Here is a 22,021-nt window from a genome sequence, read left to right on the forward strand (position 1 = left end):
CCTCAGACTGTGGCTCCCGCTTCCTTTATTTGGTTCACAAACCCGGTCCCCCTCCTGCCTCCGGCAGGCCGGTCATGAGTACTCGCACAGGTGGCCGCAGCCGGCAGGGCAGTGGGAGCTGCCCTCCAGCCACTTCATGATGTGCTGCAGGTGGCCCCCGTGACTGCAGCCCTGGCACCACACGAACAGACCTTTGACCACGTGGTGGCAGACTGCGCACATGCTGGCGCAGCGGTGGCACCTGTCGCAGACCCAGCCACGGCTGCTCATGGGCCGCTTGCAGTGGCTGCAGTTGACGTGCAGGGTGGTGGACGCCTGATTGAGGCAGCTGATGGCACGGCTGGTGCTGAGCTTCACCACCTGGTTGGACACGTTCCAGAGGCAGAAGCGCTGCAGCAAGTCGATGTAGGACGTGTACCAGTGCTCCTGGTGGTGCAAAGGGGGTGAGGGGGGCCAGGGCTGTGGCGCACCGAGGGGCTGCACCCCAGCATGCAGGGTGCAGGTGCAGGTGGGGTGTGCAGGGATGCCCTCCCCCAGGCCCGGTCACCCACCTGGGTCTGCTCATCAATGTCCTTGCGCACGCGTTCACCCAGGACGATGAGCACGGACACGGCCATCTGCACGTCGCCCTGCTCAGCATAGAAGCGCAGCATGTCACACACCAGGGCACTGAAGAAGTCTGGCGGCAGGCGGCTGTCGTAGAGCGCGTGTGAGACAGAGATGAGCGAGAAGGAGGCGTCCACGGGGGCCAGGGAGGCCGCATCTGCCTCGCTGCCGCTCACGTGGGGCGACTCGGCCTTGTCCTGCAGGTGCTCAGGGCCCGGTGGGGTGTCCACGATCTCGTGGCGCAATGGGAAAGCCTCCTGGGGCAGCACGTATTCGGGCTCCTCAGCTGCAAGGCAGGGGCGGGGAGGCAAGCTCTGAGCCTCTGGCCCCACCTCCCCCCTCCGCCCCTCCCAGCCCCCACTCACTGTGCGCGTGTTCTGGATCCAGCAGGTACAACTCCTCTTCCTCACCCTCCACGTCGCCCAGCAGGTAGTCGGCAGGCACATCGCTGCCCTCGGTCTCCTCATTATCTGCCCACGAGGGAGGGAGGGAAGGAGAGGTTTCCACTGGCGGGTTGCTGTGGACTGCCCCAGGCCCACACAGCGCCCTGTGCTCCCTCCAGCCTACCCTCATTGGTGATGAGCGTGGCTGAAGAGTCGAGCAGCACCGTGTCGCTCCGTGTGTCGCCCTTGCTGCGGTCCAGCCGGGTCTCACTGCCCAGGCCTTGGGACATATCCTTCAGGTTAAAACTGGAGGCGAGAGCGCATATGGGTGGCTGAGCTCCAGGAGTCCTACCCTCTGGGGAGCGCACCGCGAGGGGTTTACCTGTTCATGAGTGGCAGGCCGCAGGAGCTGCCCTTGCCCACGCTGTGGTTGAGGTTGGTCGTGGGCACCACGCCGGGGCTGCAGTATATCATCCGGAGCATCGTCCACGTCTGCGCCACCTGGGGGGGGGCACTGGTCACTCATGGGAGTTCTAGGTCCTGGTGCCCCACGCAGGCCTCCCCTTTGCCTGGATGGAACCACAGACCCTCAGCGTTCAACTGCCCCAGGGACCCAATGTCCTGGCCCACCCCAGGTAAGGCAACGAAGGCCCACGGGAAAGACAAAAATCCCATCCTGCAGGGCACAGAAGGAAGCAGATGTGGGAGGCGGCCAATGTGGAAAAGAGCCTGGGGCCCAGGGAGGTGACGAGAGACGAGAGACGCAGTGTGGACCTCTGCAGGGCCAGATGCCTGAGGAAGTCTGAAGGCAAGAATGAGCCAGAGGGAGCTTAAGCTCCACAACACCGCAGACCTGCACCCCGAGATGGCACTGGTGGTTGCCCTGCTTTGGGGCCCTGGGGACCCTCAGTTATTGGGGCAGGTGAGGGTTGGTGGTGGCAGTGGCCAAGCTGAGCGCTGACTGGCCAAGCTGAGCACTGACTCAGGTCAGGGTCTGGGGACAAGTTGTTGGAGCCTCCTGCCTCTCCCCCAGGATCATGGCCCCTGGAGCCCCATCAGCCTGGCCCCACCGACCTGGTTTCGACCGAGCTCCCGAGCCACTTTGGCATTGTGGTCACAGAGCTCAGCCAGTGGCCGGCCAGCCAGGGCATAACGCTCAGCTGTGTCCACAAACCAGCTCATGCTGCCACTGCCGGGCTCCATCTCGAAGACGCTGAGGGCACTGGAGGCGAGCCCCGTGAAGGGCTCGGCAGGGTCCAGCTTGCGCTTGAAGAAGATGGGGTGGCGCCGATCACCAGCGTAGGGCTTGCGCCCTGAGTCGGTGGCCACTAGGCTCTCCTTGGCAGCAAAGGCCAGGTCCCCAAAAAGGCCATAGCAGAGGCCCTCGGGGTTGGCACGCTCAACGGGCTGGCTGGCATCGCGGAACAGGTGCTGGCACAGCGTGCTGTCCTTGGAGCCAGAGAGCAGGAAGGAGGGGTCATGCGGATGGCGCCAGGCTATGCCTGTTGTGACATCGCGATGCTCCTCAAACATGGCTGCGGGCACAAAGGGCCTGCGCACGTCCCACACGTAGATGTTGTGGTCCACCATCATGGAGCATGTGGCCAGGTGGTGGCGGCACTCGGGCCGCCACTTGACTCTGGCCACTGAGGCAATGGTTTGCACACAGTGCATCTCCTTGGCGCGGTGTGTGGTCATGTCCCAGACCTTCACCATCTTGTCACGCCCACCTGTGGCCAGCCAGCCCCTACAGAAGGCCCATGCAGTCCTCAGTTTCCTCTCTGGGGGTGGGAGGGCTCCCCATTCTCTGTCTCACAGGACTGGAGGCAATGAGAGAGCCCTTCCGTGAGCCACCCCCCACCCTGCCCCACTGCCCCTGTACCCACTCCACCCCACACCTGTCGTCAGGGTGCCAGTCACAGCAGAAGACGGGCCCATTGTGGGCTGTGAACATCCTCTCACAGCGGTCAGGCCGCCGAATGTCCCAGAGCTGCACGTTGCCATTCTCGAAGGTGGAGGCGAAGGTGAAGTAGTCCCGGATGCTGAACTGGACGTCCCGCACGCTCTCAGACTGGCCTGTGGGCAGGACGTCGATGGAGGGAGAAGATGAGGGGGGCAGCCCAGAGGGGGCTCCCGGAGGGAGAGTGGCCAAGAGTGGAGCCCTTGGAGAGGCTGTGGACCTCCCCGCCAAGGCCTGCCTAGGGCGGACGGGGCGAGGAGAGGACACAACAGCCTGGGCCAGGAAGCAGGACACCAGGCACTGGGTGGTCTCTGACACAAACTCCTAGACCTCAGTTTTCCCTGGATTCTTGTCTGATGTCAGCCTTTGTGCAAAGCTGTACCCCAGCTTCAAGACTGGGGATTAGCACTGGGTGAACAGGAGCCTCACTGGGCCATACTCTCCTGGGGGGGTCCTGAGGTCTCTGAGGGATGCGGGTGCCTCAGCCTCCACCCAGTCTCTTTACCTTGAGAGGACTGGAGTACACCCCCATAAACTGCCACACCAAGAGCCTTTGAGGGCAGGTCCGGCTTTCCCCCAGCACAGGTAGCTCAGGGTTTGTCTTAAGAGGTCCCCCAATTCTCTTAAGACCTCTGAAGCTCTACCCTGTGCTTCAGTTGGTTAGTGGACAAGGGAGAGCTGGCTGAAGGCCACTGTCAGGGAGCTGGGCCTACTGGGAAAAGACTCATAGGGTGACCAATAAGTGAACCCCATCTCCTCTGCATCCCTGGACCAAGGACCCTGGAGGTCCCAGTGGACTTCCTACAATGAGGCCACCTGCAGTTCTGAGGCAAGGGAGGATGAGGCAGCGAGGTAACCGTCTGCTCAACTCTCCAGGTTGGCTGTGGCCTCCAGGCTCTGTCCTCCCCCTCATCTCATACCCAGCCTTAACTCGTGCTGCCCCACTCCAAGTACCCCTCACACCTCAACCAGGCCTGCCCCTGTCCCTTCCCTGCTGACCCCTACCCACGCTTCCAGTGCCCACTAAGCTGGCCCCTCCTTCAGGAAGCCCTTTGAGAGCATATGTGAGGGCCTTTGATGCACGATTTCTCAGCTTGCCTGGACAAGCCAGCTGCCTGCAAAGGTGCGCGCACACCTGCCTAACCGGCCTCTGAGGGCCTCACCTGAGAAGGTGCTGACAGAGTCTTTCTTGCGGAGGTCAAAGCACTTCATGAAGCCATCCTGGGAGCCACTGAGCAGCACGTGGGCCTCAGAGGGGTGGAAGCAGACTTTGTTCACCGTGCGCTTATGCTCTGTGAACAGCTGGTCCTGCTTGTTGCGGGACGGCCGGCCCAGGTTCCACGTGACCACCACACCATTGGTAGCCGCTGTGGCCAGCAGGTTCTCGTCCATCTGGTGCCAGACAACATCGGCACAGCTCAGGTTGAGCGAGGGCTTGCGGCCCACACGCAGGTTCAGCTTCTCCACAAACTGTTCCTCCTCGATGGCATAGATCTTGAAGATGCTGCGACCCGCCACGACCACCTGGGCCGCATCTCGGCACACACTGATGGCATTGGCCGGTGCGTCCAGATGGCAGTGCATGGTGTGGCCTGTTAGCGCACTGCCACCCAAAGCTGTGGTCACGCGAGACATCTTCTCCATGGCTGCACAGATGGTGGGGACAGGAGGTCAGTGACGTTGGCTGGCCTTCTCAGCCGCTGTGTGTGTGGGGATGCTGCCAGCTCAGACTCTTTACCCTGGTTGGACCCCCCAAAACTGGCTAGGTCTGGACTAGTCAGTCTTGGTGAGCCAGTCCAGGCCAGTCCACAGTTAATCAATCAGTCCCATAGGCAAGTTCCATTACCCTGCCTGGCGGGTCCGAAGGCGCTGTAGGTGCCCTGGGGCTGGTCAGTCCCATCAATGTCTCACTTCTGGGGAAGACTCCACCTGGTCAGTCCCCAGCCCAGGTCCCCTTTCCATCCCCCAACAGTCAGATCTGGGCAGGCACTGGACCTCCTGTCACTCAATCCCGGCAAAGAAGCGAGGTGGTTACTACCACCCACACAGTCGGCCCCGGGGCTTCCGGGGATGGGCTAGAGGGGCGCGGGGGACACAGAGGGACTTCAAGGACCGAGCTGTTTAAGGAGCCTGAAGGGTCTGGAGGGACGCGAGGCAGGAGACACAGGCCGCGTGGAGGTTGCGAAGGCAGCGGGAACAGAGCCAGAGGAGCCGCACGAGCCTCTTCCTTCGCGAGCACCGGAACCACTTAGCGAAATTCACCGGCCGGGGCGGGCCGGAACCGCCGCGCCGGAAGCAGCCCTTCTCTTTCCCGCCCGTCCCCGGAAGTGGTCGTGTTCTGGTCAGCTGCTCGGCGAAAGTTCCGGATCACGGAGCTGCACGGGTGGAGGTGGAGTTTTGGTTCAGGACTGAGGTAAAGGGCCTCCCTCGGTTCCGCCTTGTTGGTTGGTCTCTTTTGTCTCGTCATTTTAATACCAGTGCTCGTCTTTCCCCCGAAGTCCGTCAGCAAGTCTGTGCATCCCTAAACGAGTTCCGAGTCCCTCCAATCGTCTTCACCTCCTTCCTCTCCTCTAGACCCCAGGAGCCGGTTTTCCTAACGGCTTTCCCCGGGTCCCACGTTCCCCGTGATCTGCACTCCGGACTAAGGCGCCCCAGAGCTCCCCGCCACGCTGTGAATAAATCCCAAACTCCTGGCCTCTGCCCTCTCCCGGCGCACCTCCATCCACGGCCGCCTCCATCCCTTCCAGCCCCTCAGGGCAGAAACACCTTCCCCCGCCACGATCGGATGACCCAAAAACAACTCGGACCCGTGTTTTTACAACTTTTTTAATATATATTTTTATAAACAGGTCACGTGATAAAATAGCACAAGAAACACTTACCAAATATAAGGTTATATCTTCCGCATATACAGGAGAATGAGGTCGTTATGTACAGTAAGAAAATGATTTTAGGGGTTGGTTGGTTTTGTTTTCCTCTCTCCCCTTAAATTTTCCTCCTACAGTCGTTGGAAATATCACAGCTTCAGTTGCATTAATACTTTGGACAAATGGACAGCTGCCCCCTCCCCACTAAGGAACTGTGGGGAGGACGGGCTGAAGAAACTGGCTCCTGACCACCTCAACCCAGGAAGCCTCCTTCCAGCACTCCAGGGGCAGAGAGATCTTTGGGCTGTTGAACTGTTTCTCTGCTTCAGTAGCATCTCTCTTTCTCTCGCGCGCGCTCTCTCTCTCTCTCTCCCCCTCTCTCTCTCATTCTCTCACTCTCTGGCTCTCTGGAAACTGGTTACTCTTTTCCAACCAGATGGGGGTGGGGGTGTCCCAAGATTAGGTGTGGGTGCTATATCTCCGGGGGTTCAAGGTTGGGATGGAAAGGGGTCCCAGCCCCCTCCTCAGCAATTGCCAAGATGTGCCAGCATCCCCTAGGACTTCCGAATGTCTTGGGATCGGACAGAACACGGTCAGAGCCCACTTGGGCAAGCAGAGGTTTGGGGAGCTGGGGAGGGGTGGGGGGCAGCTAGAAAGGTGCCCTCCCTCCTCGGTGCTGAGGATGTGCTGGCCACTGGAAGATCAGAGTTGCTTGCTGATGCTGACCGAGCCTTGGCTGGGGCCCAGTTTTTCAGCTTCCACCTGATGGAAACCTGCCCAGGGTGAAGTGTAGCACTGAGGGGCCTGGGCCCAGCTTGGCTACAGGGCCTCCAGTGTAGGTTCCACCCAGGACTGCTCCCAAGGCCTGCAGGCCCTGAGTGTCGCTCCAGCTTGGGGTCTGACAAGGTAGCTGTACCACCTCTGGGTTGAGGTGCACTGGAGTGGGTGGGCTAATGTTGATTATGCCAAGGTCACTGTCATCCACTCTGCCCATCTCCCAACCCAATTCTGCCCCAGCTTGGCCAGGGCCCAAGGACTTGTAGGCCTGCGGGTGGGGGTGGGGTGAGCAGGGGACTGCTTCACACTGGCAATGAAGACGGGAGGTTGGGTCAGGCTGGCATGGGGTGGGGGAAGGGCGAGTGGGACTTGGGCTCCTCAGAGGGCCATGGCTTTAGCGGCGGCCTGTTTCCCTTCGCAACCCTTGGAGGGCTGCAGGCGCGATGCGGTCGGTGGAAGACGCCGACAGCCCATGGGGCTCTTCTGGGTCCCTGTCTTCTGGGGTACCCAGCCCCCCTCAATCCCCCAGGGCCCTGCCCGGGATTGGGGAACAGCCGGGAGACAGAGCAGGGTGCGGCGGGGAAGTCGGTAAGGGCGGCGGCCATCTGGCGAGCTTAAAGTGCCCCCAGGACCGGGCCTGGCCCCCCCCAGCGGGCGGGCGAAAGATGGAGGCGGCTGCGGCGTGGTGGAGGGCGGGCGTGCAGGGCGGGCACGAGGGGCATGCACAAATCCCCGAGTGTGCGTGCGTGCGTGCGTAGGGCTGGTCCCGCCCGACGCCCCTCCCTGCCCAGGCGGGGCCAGGAGAGGAGCGGAGGGGCCATGGGGCGCGGGGCGGGGCTGTCCCTCGGTTTGTCCCGCCTCCCGCGCTGGGTGTGGGGGCTCCCCTGAGGGCAGGGCCGGGAGAGGGGGCTCAGCGGCGCCCCCGTGTCCCCGCCCAGAGCGTGGCGGGTTCCTACGACGGGGGCGAGGATCCCCCGCGCTACTCGATGACGAGGCAACGGGGCAGGTGCTGCGAGAAGTACTTGAAGAGCTCGGGGGTGGCTCCGGGGCAGTTGGTCAACTCCAGCTCCTCCAGCTCCTGCAGCTGCACCAGTCCCGAGAGGCCCGTGGTGGTCAGCAGCGGACAGCCTGCGGGGAGCATGGCGGCGGCTGAGGGGGCGCGGCCCGACAGCGCGGGGAGAGGGGCGGGGCTGTGGGGCGGGGCAAGCAGAGGATGGGCGGGGCCAGGCCAGGGCTAGATCCTGCCCCGCGTCTCCCTCCTCCGACCTGCACCGGGGACACAGCGAGGCAGCCCCAGGTATGAATACGCACAGGGGACCCTGCAAGGCTGGTGGAGACGGACTAGGTGTGCGTGTGGCGGGGTGGTCACTGTCAAGGCGGGCGGCAGGGGGGTCTCACCTGCCAGAGACAGGAGACGCAAACTCCTCATAGCCAGGAGGTGCTTCAGGCCGAAGTCCTGCACCTGGGCGGGAGGGCGGGGCGAGTTAACTAATTCCGCTCGCGCCCTGTAGGAGCCCACTCTTGGGGTCAGGCCGCAGGCCTGGAGCTGCTGGAGGGGCAGGGAGCGGGGTTCAAAACGGGGGTTTCTCAGCTCCCCACGGAGCCAGAAGGTCTTTGGGGAGTGCCAGGGTGAGGGCGTTGGGACAACGCGCGCTCCACTTAGGTCGGCCGCTGGGTGTGGAAGGATCCCAGACTTCCACTCAGGATCTGAGTGGGCCGGGAGCGGGTCAGAGGACTGTTTGGGCGGGGAGCTTCCCCGCGCCTCACCACCTCCCCTGACTACTCCCCGATCTCCGGAGGCGTGCAGGATCGATACCTGGCAGCACCATCTCAGGTAGAGGCTGCGTAGGGACGACATTGTGGACAAGTAGCTGAGGCCAGTGTCGGTGATGCGTACACACCTGTGGTTGCAACAGAGAGGGGGTGCCCAACTTCAAAACATATTGCCCTGCTCCTCAGCTCCGACCCCTTCCTCCTTTTCCCGGAAGTGCCTCTGGCGTGAACTCACCCCCTGCCCCACTCATAATAGCTCTTTCCTTTGCGTCACCCACACTAGACCCGTGTTTTGAGGGCCCCGCCCCGCAACCCGCTCTCCTCCCACGCTGCAGCCCCACTCTACCTACAGGCCTGTCCACTAGTTCCCTGCTCAGAAGGTCCACCCAGCCTCGTCTGGTCCTGCCCTCCACAGCCTGCGGGTGGGGGATACACACACCTGTCCAGCACTAGCTCCTCCAGGCGGTGCAGGTCGCAGGCCACGTACTCCAGCGCCATGTCGGTGATGCGTGGGCACCAGGAGAGGTCGAGGCTGCGGAGCTTGCGCAGGTTCTCCGCCACAAGCTCCACGCCATCATCAGTAACTTTAGAGCAGCCAGAAAGGCTGAGCGCGGTGAGGTTGGGCAGGCTGTGCACCACGTTGACCACGCCGTGGTTGGTGATCTCCCAGCAGGAGAGCAGGCGCAGCGTGTGTGTGCTGTGGCCCTGGCGCGCTGTGAAGTAGGCCAGCGCCGTGTCTGTCACATGGTAGGCCTGCAAGCTCAGCTCTGCCAGGTTGGGCAGCAGCTGCGAGATGGCCGCGATGGCATCGTCTGCCACATTGATGCAGTCACTCACGCTCAGCGAGGTGATGCGTGCGCTCAGGCTGGACCACAGCCCCGCCTCCGTGAAGTCATTGCAGCCGGACAACTCAAGGCGCACCACACCCTGCATCTGTTCCAGCATTACCTGTTGGCAGCAGGTTCGGGGTCAGGAGGCCAGACCTCACCACTGCCCCTGCCACTGTGAAAGCCTACACTGTGAAATCGGTTCCCTGGGCGTGTCCCTCCCTGCAGGTTGTGCTGAGGAGAGTAGGAGACAGGGCAGAACAAGCCCACTGAGGCAGGAAGCGGAGTTCTCCAGAGTGTAGATGAGTGTAAACAAGCATCGAGCTGTACTCTCGAACAAGTGCTCTTTACAGTGTGTCTGTTACACCTCAACTACACCCTAAAAGAGGAGGCAGGGCACAGGGGAACTGGGAGCCCAGGGCCTGGCCCCAGCAGGTGCCTGGAGCAGTTGGTGTTGATGATTTGTTTAGAGTCGGGGTCCTGGGGAAGAGCCCACCGGCACAGCTGCTCCTCTGACCTTTGCCCCTGCTGCCGCCACCTCTAGTGTCCTCCCCATCCAAGGCCAGCTTCCCTGGCGTGCAGGGCCCGTGCTCAGAAGGGCCCCACACTTAATCAACTACTTTGTTGTCACTGTCTTGAAATTCTTAATCATCTCTGAACAAGGGACCTGCATTTTCATCTTGGACTGGGTTGCTCAAATTATGTAGCCAGTTCTGCCCCCCGCCCCAAAGCCACAGCCCCCCTCCGGGCACTGGCACAGCCTTCAGCTACATTGCTCCTTGTGTGCCGAGCTTCCTCCAGGGGCCACTCCCCACCTCCCCCCTCCCTTGCATCTGCTCCATTGCTGTTCCTGGCCATCCCCCATCCCTGTCCTTTTTGAGCCAGCAGGGGGACACACCTCCAAGCCGGCGTCAGTGATGGTGGAGCGCTTGAGGCTCATGGCCTTGACACCCTTCTTGGAGAGGGCATAGTTGTCAATGAACTCACAGATGTCCAGGTCAGAGACACCAACCAGGCAGAAGCCCTCAAAGCCACGTGCAGCAAAGCCCTGCAGGTTCACGAACTCCTTCTCACCACCAGGCAGCACATTGTAGAGCTCCTTGGCGTGCAGCACAGGTGTGAGGCCCACCCAGAACTTGGGCTGGTAGAGCACACGCCTCCAGGCCTTGCACACCTGGGCCAGCACACACTTCTCGCAGGCTGAGAAGTACCAGAAAAGGCCATTGAGGATCTTTTCGTCTGTGGCCAGCGGTGGCCGCTCTACTGGGGGCCCGGGCACCGGGGCTGAGGCTGGTCCACCAAGGGGGAGCCCTGCCGGGGGGCACAGGCCCCCAGCCAGAGCAGCCCGAGGCATTGGAGTAGCCAGGCTGGGTGGTGGAAGGGTGGGTGGGGGCAGAGGCTGGCAGGGGCGGTTCTTGGCAGCTGGCGTGCCCTTGGTGATGCTGGCTGTGCCCAGGCCGTTGGGCTGGCCTGGTAGCTTCACCAGGCCATTTCGAGGCAAGCATGGGGGCTTGGGGTCGCCGTTGACTCCAGGGCTGGACATCTTCCTCGCTCACTCTGCAGACAGAGGCCCAGAGTGGGGAGTGAGTTCTGTGTTCTCTCCTGGAAGGCGGAGCAGAGCTGGGCCCCTTCCTACCCCTGGACTTCCCCTCCCACAGCACTCCCAGAAAGGCTCTGAGTACAAGCCTTCCTCTGACTGAGCAGCAACAGGACAGGGCTGACCCCTGAGCACCTGTAGGCACTGAGCTCGACCTGCACCCACTCACGGAATTCTTCTACACCTAGGTACTAGGGTTTCTAATTTACAGATGAGAGAACAGAAGTGATGACAGACACTCGCTTGTGACTGCTCCCTTTCCCTTTGCTACCCTAATGCCCACATCAGTGCCTTCCAGGCCAGCCTCCGCTGCGCAGGTGCTGTGGAACTGAGGGACAGGATTGGGGCAGTCTCTGGCCCCTCCACTGTGGGATGCCAGCATAGCTCTCTGGAGTGATTCGAGTACCTGGCACATGCTGGTCCCCCTGCTTGCTCAGTAGGCTTTCCTGCCAGTACTCTACAGTAGGTTCCGTGGCCCAGAATCTACCCAAAGAAAGGGCAGTTGTCTCCCCAGTGTTTCCCGTGATGCCAGCAGTGAGCCCTGAACACAACTGTCTCTTTAATCCACCCCCTAACCCACTGAGGATGATGCTGTGGTGAGTGCACCCATTGAACAGATGAGGAAACTAAGGCTGAGGCAGCGTGAATTGCTTGCCTGAGGTCATAGTCAGTGGCAGAACCAAGGCTTGGGCCAGAGCTGGCTATGGAAGGCTATATGAAAGGAGTCCCCCCCCCCCCCAGGGTTGGGATGAGACCACCTGGCCCCGTTTCTCAGGCCTCCAAGACTGTGAATGTGTGGCAGGGGGCACTGGCACAGACGGGCCTGGAGAGAAGGGGCAGTGGGACCCTCACAGTGCCACCCTCTTCAACATTCCGTATCTGCCCACCCACACTGGACATCCAGTGAGGAGCATCCGGGAGGGCTCTCACCCACACGCTCCAGGTCACACACTCTGGACTCAAAACAAGCCCTACCCTGGCTATGCGGCCTGGGCGAGGCCTTCCCTTCTCCAAGCCTCACTTTCCTTACTTTGAATCCTGGGAGGTGACGATACCCCCATCATGGAACAGCACGTGCAAAGGGCTAAGCGTAGTGCACAGGTCACAGCGAGCACTTGGAAAGTTGTTTCTGAGCCCCATGGCCTGCCCAAGGAGGAGGGGACAGTATTCCCTGGGAGGTGAGTGGGCAGTCCTTCCCTGCTCTTTCTAGCACCCCACACACACACCCCTCCATTGCTTCTAAACCCTGAACAGGACAACCCTTGCCAGCATTCCATGTCTAGGGAGGGGGCGCAGACCTGGGACATGTGGCCCTCATGGCTGCCAACCCAGCTTTTGGTCCCAAAGCCTTCCTGCCCTGGCAGCAATGAGCCCCTAGGCTGGCAGTCCACCCTGGGCGTTCCCTTCCCAGGGGAGGCCCCCTCACTGCAGCTCATGACCTCACATGGGCTGATACAAGACACCCATAACATCTGCCGCTTGCCCACTGGGATAATCATGGATTTCTACCTCACAGCAACCCTGGGGGGAGAAGGGGTGGCCACTACTGTTACCCCTGTTTTCAGATTAATTAGGAACCTGAGGCTCCAAGGAGTTGGTTTACCAGTACAGGAGGTAGGGGACTATAGTGGCCAGCAGTGTCTCTTGGAGGGACAGGATAAAGCCCACAACTGGCCCCCACTTCTGTGTCCAAGGGAGAGGTTGTCCCCGCAATACCCTCCTGTGGGCTGCTGGGTAGAGAGAGGCAGCCCCAGCCTTAATATCTTCTGTGTGCCCAAAACGGGGTATGAAGATTTCCCGGCTCAGGGCGCGCCGCCCACAGACCTGGAGCGGCCGGCTAGGCGCTCGGCGCGCAGCACCATGGACAGCGCTCCCCCCACCCCACCGCGCGCCAGCCGCTGTGCGCGTGCTCGGAGGCCAGGCACGGCCGCCTCCACCGCGGACAGCGGCTGGTGGTGTGTGGGGTGGAGAACGGATCTGGCAAACCCATCTTAGCAGGGAGGGGCCCTGGAGGCGGGTGGGGGCTGGTGCAGGGGAGAAGAGAAGCCGCCCTGTTCGTCTAAGATCCCGCGGAGGCGGCGGAGGTGGCACCAGGGGAGAAATAACTTAAGAGCAGTGCGGATTTAGATTGCAAATGCTCCCAGCAATGGGTGTGCACGTGGAGCGCCTGAGTTGGGGAGGAGGGAGATGCACGTGGATGCCCCGGGCAACTGCGAGGCTCCCTTCTCGCCCCCACTGGAGCTCACATTTGCACACGCCCACAGTCCCATCGTCACCCTTCAGGCCTCAGGGTGGAGCTGGTGAAAACAAGCCAGACCCTGGGAGAGAGGGAGGGAGGGGCCAGGCTGAGGATGCCCCTCATTAGCCCGGGGAGAGTGTCTGAGGCCTGGCTGCTCCTCACCCCACACCCCATCCCTGGCCAAAAGGCACCACCCTGCCTGTCAGTCAGCCCTTTCCACGCCCTCCCCCCACCCCCGGATTGGAGCTGCCTCCCACAGAGCCGGCCCTGCTGCTCCCCAACCTTGCCCATGGTCCTGCTGGGCTTCAGCTGCTCCTCACACTCCAGGCTCATTGACCCAGCTGGAGAATCCCCTGCTCTGTAGCTCAAAACTGGAAACAGCGCACCTTGACCAAAGAGCCAGGGCTTTGGGAGAAAAGTGAGCTCAGGGTGAGAGATGGGTCTTCCTGCCAGTTAGGCAAGAGGTCCCTGGGGGGCTGGGACAAGGGCCCCTCTGCCTGGCGCTGGTCTCACCCACCCACCTGGTACCCGACTGCACCCAGTGGGCTTGGCATCTCCTGCCAGGAGGGGTTAAGGGCAGCTGCCAGTCTGCTGGGGGCTGCTTCCCCCTTAAGGGATAAACACCAGGAGCTAATGCCGGGAAAAGGGGTTTTTAAAAAAAGATGGCCACGCTTGCACTGTTGTCCGACTCAGCCCTGGTGGGTTGTTCCTCACGTGGAGTGGAATTCTGGAAAAGGTCCCCTCCCAGGATAGGCTGCGGGGGCTTGAGGCGCCTGGGCTCACGCTAGGAGAAGGAGGGAGATGGTGGCCACTACTTTAGTTGTCCCCATCAGCCTGAGCCAGAGCTGCATCAGGGTACCACGTGCGAGAGCTTCTGTGTTTCCCTCGCAGACTCACTGTGAAGCATGGGGACCAGAGTGGACCTAGGGCACGTGCTGGGGTCCTGGGGGCTCCTGGGAGGCCTCCAGCATTTGGCGACTTCTAGGCTGACAGTCTGCAGATGGCCATGTTGGAGCTTCATAAGGAGCTGTCTCTTCTGCAGGTCGTCACTAGTCCCAGGGGGCCTCACTTCTGGCCCCTCCCCAGCCCTGGACCCTGTCCTGCCTTCCTCCTCCCCTCCCCATCTCTGCCGGGGCACATGCTGGCCCCCTGCTTGCTCAGCTGGTCTCCCTGCTCCTTAACCCTGCAATTTCCTTCTCTTACACCCTTTGGTGTGAGTGCTGCCCCTGCCTCCCCCTGGGGACCTCCAGCACTGAGAAAACACCTCCAGGGGCTCAGTCATCATTTGGGCTTTCATCACTGTCTACCTGTCAGCCTATCCCCTTGATTGGGGACTCCTTGAGGACAGACAGCATCATGGTTTAGGGGCTTCTCAGTGCTTGCTAAATGAATGAATGAATGAATGAATGAATGATGGCAGTCCAGTTAGCAGGGTCATGCAGAAAGGAGTGTGGCTGCCTGCGGCCCATGAGGCTTGATGGAGGAGAGGGCAGATTAACAGGAAGACGGTCAGTGAGGGAGCTGCAGCTCAATTCGTTAATCCCGGTCGTGACAGAGTTCAGTGGCCACTGGAGTTGGGTTGGTGCCAGAGTCTCTGAGAAGGCCCCCAAGACTGCAGGGCTTGGGGTGGGCCCTGCAGTTATTCAGACCCATGGGAAGACGATAGCGCGTGTCTCCGTTTTGGCTGAGACTCCCCTTGGACGCCGCAGGGTAAGGAAGCTGGCTACCTTTGCCCGCAATCTGGCCAGACCTGAAGGGGAAGGGGCCAGATACCCCCAGGAGGGAGGGAAGCAGGGGGTCCAGCTCTTCCCAGCACCACACCCCTCACTGCTGGTCTGAGCCCTTCACACACTGTCTGACCATGGTGGGGAAAGCAGGTCTCAGTGAATTTTCAGAAGTTACACAAAGCTGGGATTTGACCCCAAGACCCCCATCTGTCTGACTCCCGAAGCCCAAGCTGGGCACATGGGGCCACAGGGCAACCTGGGGCCCCCAGCTGGCCTGCCTCTGGCCAGGCGCACCTTCTGTGGCCTCCTTTCTCTGTCCTGTTCTGCTTCTTCTGTCACCTGTGTCTTCACAGCCTGGACCCCTGAGCTGGTGGTCTCTGCCACCATTGTCCCGTCACCCCTGCTCTCCTACCAGAGGCTGCAAGCTGCATGTCCACCACTGGGACACTCTTTGGGACTGCTCATTCCCAGGAAACCCTCAACCCCTCATGGCCACCACCTTGGAGGTCTCTTCCTCCATCTTTGATGCCTCCATCTGACGCAGCCTGCCCTGGATGCTGGGCGGGGGTGTTCCTGGCCCCAGGAAAACCTGTACTGACCAGTTTCCCCTGCCTGCTGAGGGCCCTGGAGCTGGGCAGTACACGGATAGCCATTAAAACTCATACACGTTGATCTGTGGTGGCGGCCCCGGGGGCATGGGTGATTACCAGGGCAGCTTGGGATTGGGGACACGGAGCGAGCTGACACACTCCATGACAAGCCCCGTGACTCAGGCACATTCACATCCCTGCCACTTTGCACATGTCCCAGCAGCAGCACTCCCCTGTCTCCCCCAGCTCGGAGATGCTGCTGGGATGCAGGCTGCCCCACCCGTGCACGAGGGGCTCTGGGAAGGGAGCACATGGCTTCAAGAGACGCAAGTTCGTGCTCCAGCACAGTCTTTTGGCCGAGCTCAGGGCACCTCAGCCAGGTAGGACTGGTTACCTTGGGGGGCAGATGTGGGGTCCCAGGCCTCATCCTGGCTCCTCTGCTTTGAAGGACCGGAGCTCCCCAAGGCCGAGGCCTGGGGCATCTCGTGACCGCTGCTTTGGGCAGCTGCCTCAATCCCTCTCCCTCGTTCCTGCACTGTTGGGGAAGGTGGCTTGAGCCCACCTTCTGAAGCTGGTCTGGTTGAAGCCTCTCTAGTCCACCAGTGGGGAAGGTTCTGGGCCACGCACAAACCTTCCTTCATGGCCACCTCCACTCCTGCCCCATGCCAGCCTCTGAGACACAGCAGTGACCCCCCCACGTGTGAGGAGACAGGGCTGTGGGCCACAGCACAGCCCCTTCCCCCACCTCGGGGTGAGATGTTTCCCTGGCTTTCAGCATTGCAGGCCCGCCTGGGCCCAGCTGTCTCAGGGGGTCCAGGTTCCCCCCACCTCGTGGCCACTTGTTTCCATCTCATCAGTGGGAGACAGGACTCGCTCAAGTGCCCTGGAAGTGGGCGTGAGCCGGATGGTGGTGTCTGTCCCATGAACCCCCCAGTGTTAGAGGTGCTGACAAGTGAGGGAAGGAGGGAGCCAGGTAGTAGAGGCGGCAGGCACTGGGGCAGCTGAGTCCCGGGGTCCCCTGAGGCCTGGACAGCCCACCCTGCACTGCCCATGTTTACGACTGAGGCTTAACTTTCCCCCCTCTCCAGACAGCTCTGGTCCAGCCATGTGGCCACCTCCTACTGAACCAATGGGTCTCCATCAGGCATATGGCCTGGCCTGGGGGACCCAAAACCTCTCAGGGGCCCAGGCCAGCCCAGGGCTTCTGCGCCAAGGCTGCTGCCCAGCAGCCCTCAAAGGAGTTGGTGGAAGAAGGGGCCCTGTGCCCTGCCTGTCATCAGGAAGGCCTGAGCTGACCCTGGTCACTGGGCTGTAGGAGGTGCCGGGTGTGAGGAGGGGCCTGATGGAGGGGGCAGGTTGGGTGGCATCCACCATCTGCTCTCTCCATGGAGGGAAGGCTTCCTGTGCAGAGACAGGGAGGGGCTGGAGGAGTGGCCACTGGGCCACCGGCTCCCTAAAGCTCCAATAGCCAGGCCTTCTCTCCTTCTGGGGTGATTCCGGGTGCGTGACTCTCTCTACCCACTCCAACTCCAGGAGTACAGGCCCCCTCCCCAGCAAGTCTCAGGGTGCCCACTTCCCCTTCTGAGGCCCTCCAGCCTTGGCCAAGGCCTGACCCCTCCTCCAGAACCAGGCACATGTCCAACCCCTCCCTTCCCCTCATCCTCCCACTGTGGCAGCTCCATACAGGCCCTGCCAGAACGTGTCCAGGGGCAGACAGGCCCTCCAGCCACCCGTCCACATGGCTCCGCCTGGAGCGTAGCTGTATCTAACACCTCTCTCATAGGCCCAGGGGCTTGTGGTGCTGAGGTGGAGGGCCCAGAGCTCAGTGATGGTCCAGGACGTCACCCAGCCAGGTGGGCTGGGGGCCTGCAATTCCCCTTCCACGGGTACACTGTCAGGTGGCGCCCCCCCAACCCAGTCCTCGTCCAGTTGCCATGGGGAGTGGGCCTTGACCAGGCCCTCCACGGGGATAAGGGGCTATGGGAAGGCCTGGCAGGGCCTGAGGCCCAGTGGCCACAGCCAGGGAAGGGGCTACGGTTACATAAGCCCGCTGGGGGTGGCAGAGGCGCTGTCCCAAGCCCCTCTCCGTCCCCTCCTCATTGTGGCCACCCGCCGCGGTGGCGTAGCCTGGCCCCTCCCGGCCCCGCAGCCAAACCCAGAGCACACACCTTACCTCAGCCCGGGCTCCTGGCTCATGCCACGCTGTTCACCGGGCGTCCTCCCGTCATGGGGAGCCCGGCATGGGCGCCGACGAAGCGGGGAGGCGGCCGAGGTGCTGGCCTGGCCAGCAGGGCCCGGCCGCGCCCCGCGCCCAGCGCTGGGGCCTGGCGGCCCCCTCGGCCGCGCCCCGAGAGGAGCTCCCCGGTGGGAGAGGATTGGCCACCCCGAGCCTCCCACCGGGGAGGCTGAGGCTGTGCCCAGGTAAATAAGGCCGCTTTGCAGGGAGCCGGCGGGCGCCTCCTCCCTCCCCTCGCCCTCCTCCCGGCGCTCCTCCTCCTCCGCCCTCCTCCCTGCGCTCCTCCGCGGCCGCCGGCGGCGCCGCGCGCGCCCCCCGCCTGGCACTACGCGCCGCGCCCTCGCGCGCTCCCGGCGTCGGGAGCCAATCCGGGTTGGGGAGCCCGAGCGGGGGCGCCGAGGATGCCGAGCCCCGCCTCTCCTGCCCCGCCCTGCCGCGCGCACAGCGCGCTCCCGCCGCGGCGCCCACGGGCACGCGCCAGCCCCAGCATGCGCCCCGCCCCCCTCTTCGCCGCGGGCGCCCTCACAATAACAAACCCGGGCGCGCGGCTGCGCGGGGACGGGAGGGGAGGGCAGAAGAGGACAGGAGAGGGAGCGGGCCTGGAGCGAGCCCTGACTCCGCGGAGCGGTGGGGACCCCAAATCCTGCCGGGCAAAGAGGACTCGAGCCGTTTGGCGCCGGCGGTTGGCGTAGGGGTGCGCGCGGTTTTATGGGGCTCCGGGCTGGCCCCTTGCGTCCCAGCCCTCGGCTGTCACCTGCGGGGGCGAGAATGGTCCGACCCTCCCCATTCCCGCCCTGCTCTGTCAAGGACCTCACATTTCTTGGGCACCTGCTGGGTGCCAGTTCCAGGAACACCCCTCGGTGGGGGACAGCCCCCCTCCGCAGAACTGAGAAACAAGTGACCAACAAATCCCTTCAGAGAGTGACTATTTTGAGAGTGATGAAAGTTCAAGAGGGCCACATGATGGTGACCTGCAGGGAGGTGGTGGTAGGACTCCTGAGGACAGGACACTTGAGCCAAGACCCCAAGGATGAGGGGGTGGGGAAGTGGGCCAGGTGTGCCAAGGTCCTGAGGCCTTAAGGAGCCTAGCAAGTTCCCTCTGGAATAGACTAGTTGCTGAAGTGGTGGCTGCTTTGTAGGGACCAGGCTGGCAGAGAGGGTGAAGGTGGGATGTGGAAGGCAGGTGTGGAGGGCCGTCTGGGCCCTGGAAATGCCAGGGCTCCCAGCAGACTCAGGGAGGAGGATGGAAGCTAATAGATCCCATCAGAGACAGCAGAGGATCCAGGTATGGGGAGAGCAGAGTGGGGTCTTCATATCAGGGAAAGGGCCTCCGGGCTCCCTGAGGCAGTGTCTTCATAGAAATGAAACCAGCTGGTGTGCAGTGTTTGCGGTGTTTGACCAAAAGCAGGGCCCAGTGGGGCTGGTGTGAGATGGGGGCGGCAGGAGGGGGAGTCAGGCTGGCTGGACTCTGGCTCGTTTGGGGGGGTGCCATTCTTGCTGTGTGTGGGACATTGGCTGGGATGAAGGCCGCTGTCCCTTGAGGCAGGGACTGAAGAATCACAGTCTTGCATGGGCCAAAGGAGGAGGCTTGGCATGGCCAGGCAGGATGGGATGCATGAAAACATTTGGGGTGACTGAAAAAGAGTGTTGTTCAACCCATCTAGGCACCTCCATTGGGCAGGGCCTTCTGGCTCAGCCTCCACCCCGTGTGCACAGGCGCAGGCCGATGTGAACCCAGAGTTGATGTCCTGACTGGCAGGCAGGTTTCACCTCACTCTTCGGGGCGGGGGAGGACTCTTGCCCTTCAGCAGGTGTCAGAGCCTCAGGCGGAAAGCAAGTTGTGCCCTCAAAGGGGCCCGAGAAGTCGGCTTGCTTTGGAAGAATCTGAGCAAAGAGTGATCCTCAGGGTTATGAAATGCTGTCTCCTGAACGCCTGTGGATCACTCATCTCTCCACCTCTGTCACCCCTCCCTGCGCCAGCCATCCTCTCCTCCATGGCTGATGGCAACTACCTCCTCCCTGGTCTCTCCCCGATGCCGCCCACCTATTCTCCCCATGGTGCAGAGGGATCACTTTATAGTACACATATGGTCCCCATCCTCCCAGGGCTCTGTCCGGCAGCCTGCGAAGCCCTGAGTCTCCAGCACTGCCAGCCCACAGCTTTGCCCCTTACTCTTGTAGCTTCTGCAACACTGGCCTTTCTCCAGGGCCAGGTGGGCACCAGGTCCCTCACCAGGTCTCATGAACTCACCTGGAGCACCCCTCACCTGGAGCACCCCTCTCCTGGAGCAGCCCTCACCTGGAGCACCCCTTACCTGGAGCACCCCTCTTCTGGAGCACCCCTCACCTGGAGTACCCCTCACCTGGAGCACTCCTCACCTGGATCATCCCTTGTCTTGATGCCTGGGCACAGAAGAGTCTCCTCAGTCTAGGCTGCTGGGGATTCCAGTTCCGGAGTCATGGGGAGTGAGGACCAAAGGCTGTTGGCACATTCTGCCCTGACACCTTGGGGGCTAAGAGAGAGGGAGCCCCTGTCACATCAGGGAACGAGGATGCCTGTGATGGGGTCACCCCTTGTGGTGCGGTGACTCTGAAACACCCTGAGGCTCCTCACAGGAGGTTGTCAGGACTTTCCTTGGGTCACTCTGGACCCAAGTACTCCCTACTTGGGTGAGGCCTCAGGTAATAACTTCCCCTCCTGGGAAATGGGTCTGGGGTCCCAGGACATCCTGAAGGTCCTAGCACAGCACAGGCAGTGAGGGCCCCATGCCTGACAGTAATTAGGCTGGCTCTGAAGCCTCCCGCTATGGAGCCACGAGAAGGACACTGCTCCCCTCATTGTCTCACTCCCCACCCAGAGGTAGGGCCCCAAGACTGCCCGGGGAGGGGCCCGTGTGGGGCAGGCAGGCCTCAGGTGTGTTTAGCTGTCCTCGCCCCTCCATAGCCAGAGTGGGCGCTCACAGGAATGAGAATCTCTCGACCTGGGGTGGCCAGGGTGGCCATGAGTAGCAAGCAGCAGGCGGTGGGCTTCTCTGCTGCCTTCTAGCTTCTGCTCCCTTCCTTCCCTCCTCCTGGGACCCAGGCCTGACCCACCAGGGGCAGGGGGGTGGAGCAACCAGGGCTGAGGATGACTCAGGGCCCAGTTGTCACCAAGGCAACCCTGTCGCCTAGCAATGGCGGTCTCCCAGTAACGGTTGTCTCCTAGCAATGGGATATTTTCCCAGCCCTGGCTGGAGTCTGGCAGTTATTTTTAGCTCAGCTGCAAATCAGTCCGCAGCTGCATTTTTGGCTCCTGGAGGAGATGCAAGGTGTGTGTATGTGTGTGGGGGTGGATTTCTTGTCAAAGGGAGGAAAACATCCCAGCTACAAGAACCTCGCCCAGTGTTGGGAGGTGCAGGCAGGCTCCTAGGTGGAGCAGGCCAGATTCTGCCTGGGGTGGAGGTGGGGGAATGGCGTGCAGGTGAAGGGGAGCCAGAGATTGCACAGACTGCCTGGAATGGTTGGCAGATACGATCATCTCTCCGATGAGGTCTCCGGGAGGGATGGTCACTCTAGCACCCTGGGGGTCTCTAGGGCAGGCTGGGCAGGGGTGATCCGTCAGTGCTCAAGACGCCATCAGAGCACAACATTGGGTGGCCCCGGTTCTTGCAGACTCCTGGCACCTCCATGCCCTCGTGTGGGAACTGTACCTGCTGTCTCTGGCCCCACAACCCCACTAGGGGTTCAACACCCTGCCCGGCTGGAGCAGCACATTCAGGCAGACCTGACTGCAAGGGTCTAGGTGGCCACAGGCTCAGTTGGGGACACGGGCAGGGTTGGCCTCTGCTCAGCCCATATCTCTCCCTCTGTCCTGCTTTTGCTGAAGCAGGAGACCAAGCGGGAGGTCTTTGGAAAGTGGGAGGCTTGACCCCTCTCTCTGGGCTTTCTTATATCATTTCCGCAGGGCCTATGTTCACCGTCCCCTTGAGGCCAAGTCCAAACTCTTCCCTGGGCGATGGGCCTGGGGCTGGCCCTGCCCACCTCCCACTGACCACCTTCCTGGTTTGCCCTGAGCTCTGTCCTGTCCTTAGGGCCCTCGCCCTCTGTTCGCCACACCTGGGGCACTCTTCTCTGGCTTCTGTGTTGCTCTCCCAGGCCCCCAACCAGCCCAGCCCCTGCCTTGGTCATGAGTGCTCTTTGCCTGTGTCCCCAGCATGTTGGGCTTCCCGGGGGCAGGTGCACTTTCACCCTGGGGGTTGTTTCCTCTGCTGGAGGTCAGGGCCACCTGTCCCAGGCACTGTTCGGGGCAGGGCTCACCTCGGACACTGCTCTTTATCCTAGCATCAGCTGCAGCCCCTTGCCAGGACCTAGGTTTTGGGTGGGAATGGAGAGAGGCCCCTTTTGGGGGATCAAGGCACTACAGGGTCTGGAGCTGGGGCATGCGAAGGAGCCCCAAACCG

At 62.0% G+C, this 22,021-nt stretch overlaps 2 protein-coding genes and 1 long non-coding RNA gene across 4 annotated transcripts; 1 reads left to right on the plus strand and 2 right to left on the minus strand.

Moving 5' to 3' along the window:
• Positions 1 to 7: 7 nt before the first annotated feature.
• Positions 8 to 5,239, minus strand: WDR24 (WD repeat domain 24). The gene is made up of 8 exons (XM_033101958.1): positions 4,113 to 5,239; positions 2,888 to 3,065; positions 2,064 to 2,736; positions 1,372 to 1,490; positions 1,174 to 1,295; positions 972 to 1,076; positions 552 to 892; positions 8 to 426 (listed from the first exon to the last, which is right to left on the minus strand). The coding sequence occupies exons 1-8, from the start codon at positions 4,591 to 4,593 to the stop codon at positions 73 to 75; spliced, it is 2,373 nt and encodes a 790-aa protein (XP_032957849.1). The 5' UTR covers positions 4,594 to 5,239; the 3' UTR covers positions 8 to 72.
• Positions 5,233 to 6,003, plus strand: LOC117019802 (uncharacterized). The gene is made up of 2 exons (XR_004422561.1): positions 5,233 to 5,362; positions 5,524 to 6,003. It is a non-coding gene; the product is annotated as an uncharacterized LOC117019802 (long non-coding RNA).
• FBXL16 (F-box and leucine rich repeat protein 16) lies at positions 5,760 to 17,786 on the minus strand. Of its 2 annotated transcripts, none has more exons than XM_033101960.1 (6): positions 17,515 to 17,786; positions 10,092 to 10,750; positions 8,806 to 9,314; positions 8,410 to 8,494; positions 7,992 to 8,055; positions 5,760 to 7,721 (listed from the first exon to the last, which is right to left on the minus strand). In XM_033101960.1, the coding sequence occupies exons 2-6, from the start codon at positions 10,734 to 10,736 to the stop codon at positions 7,573 to 7,575; spliced, it is 1,452 nt and encodes a 483-aa protein (XP_032957851.1). In that variant the 5' UTR covers positions 10,737 to 10,750; positions 17,515 to 17,786; the 3' UTR covers positions 5,760 to 7,572. The 2 variants fall into 2 exon arrangements, with proteins under 2 accessions (XP_032957851.1, XP_032957850.1); XM_033101959.1 differs by having other exon boundaries at positions 17,520 to 17,785.
• Positions 17,787 to 22,021: the final 4,235 nt, after the last annotated feature.

This window comes from Rhinolophus ferrumequinum, assembly GCF_004115265.2.
Source record: "Rhinolophus ferrumequinum isolate MPI-CBG mRhiFer1 chromosome 15 unlocalized genomic scaffold, mRhiFer1_v1.p scaffold_54_arrow_ctg1_1, whole genome shotgun sequence".
Classification (NCBI taxonomy): Eukaryota; Metazoa; Chordata; class Mammalia; order Chiroptera; family Rhinolophidae; genus Rhinolophus; species Rhinolophus ferrumequinum.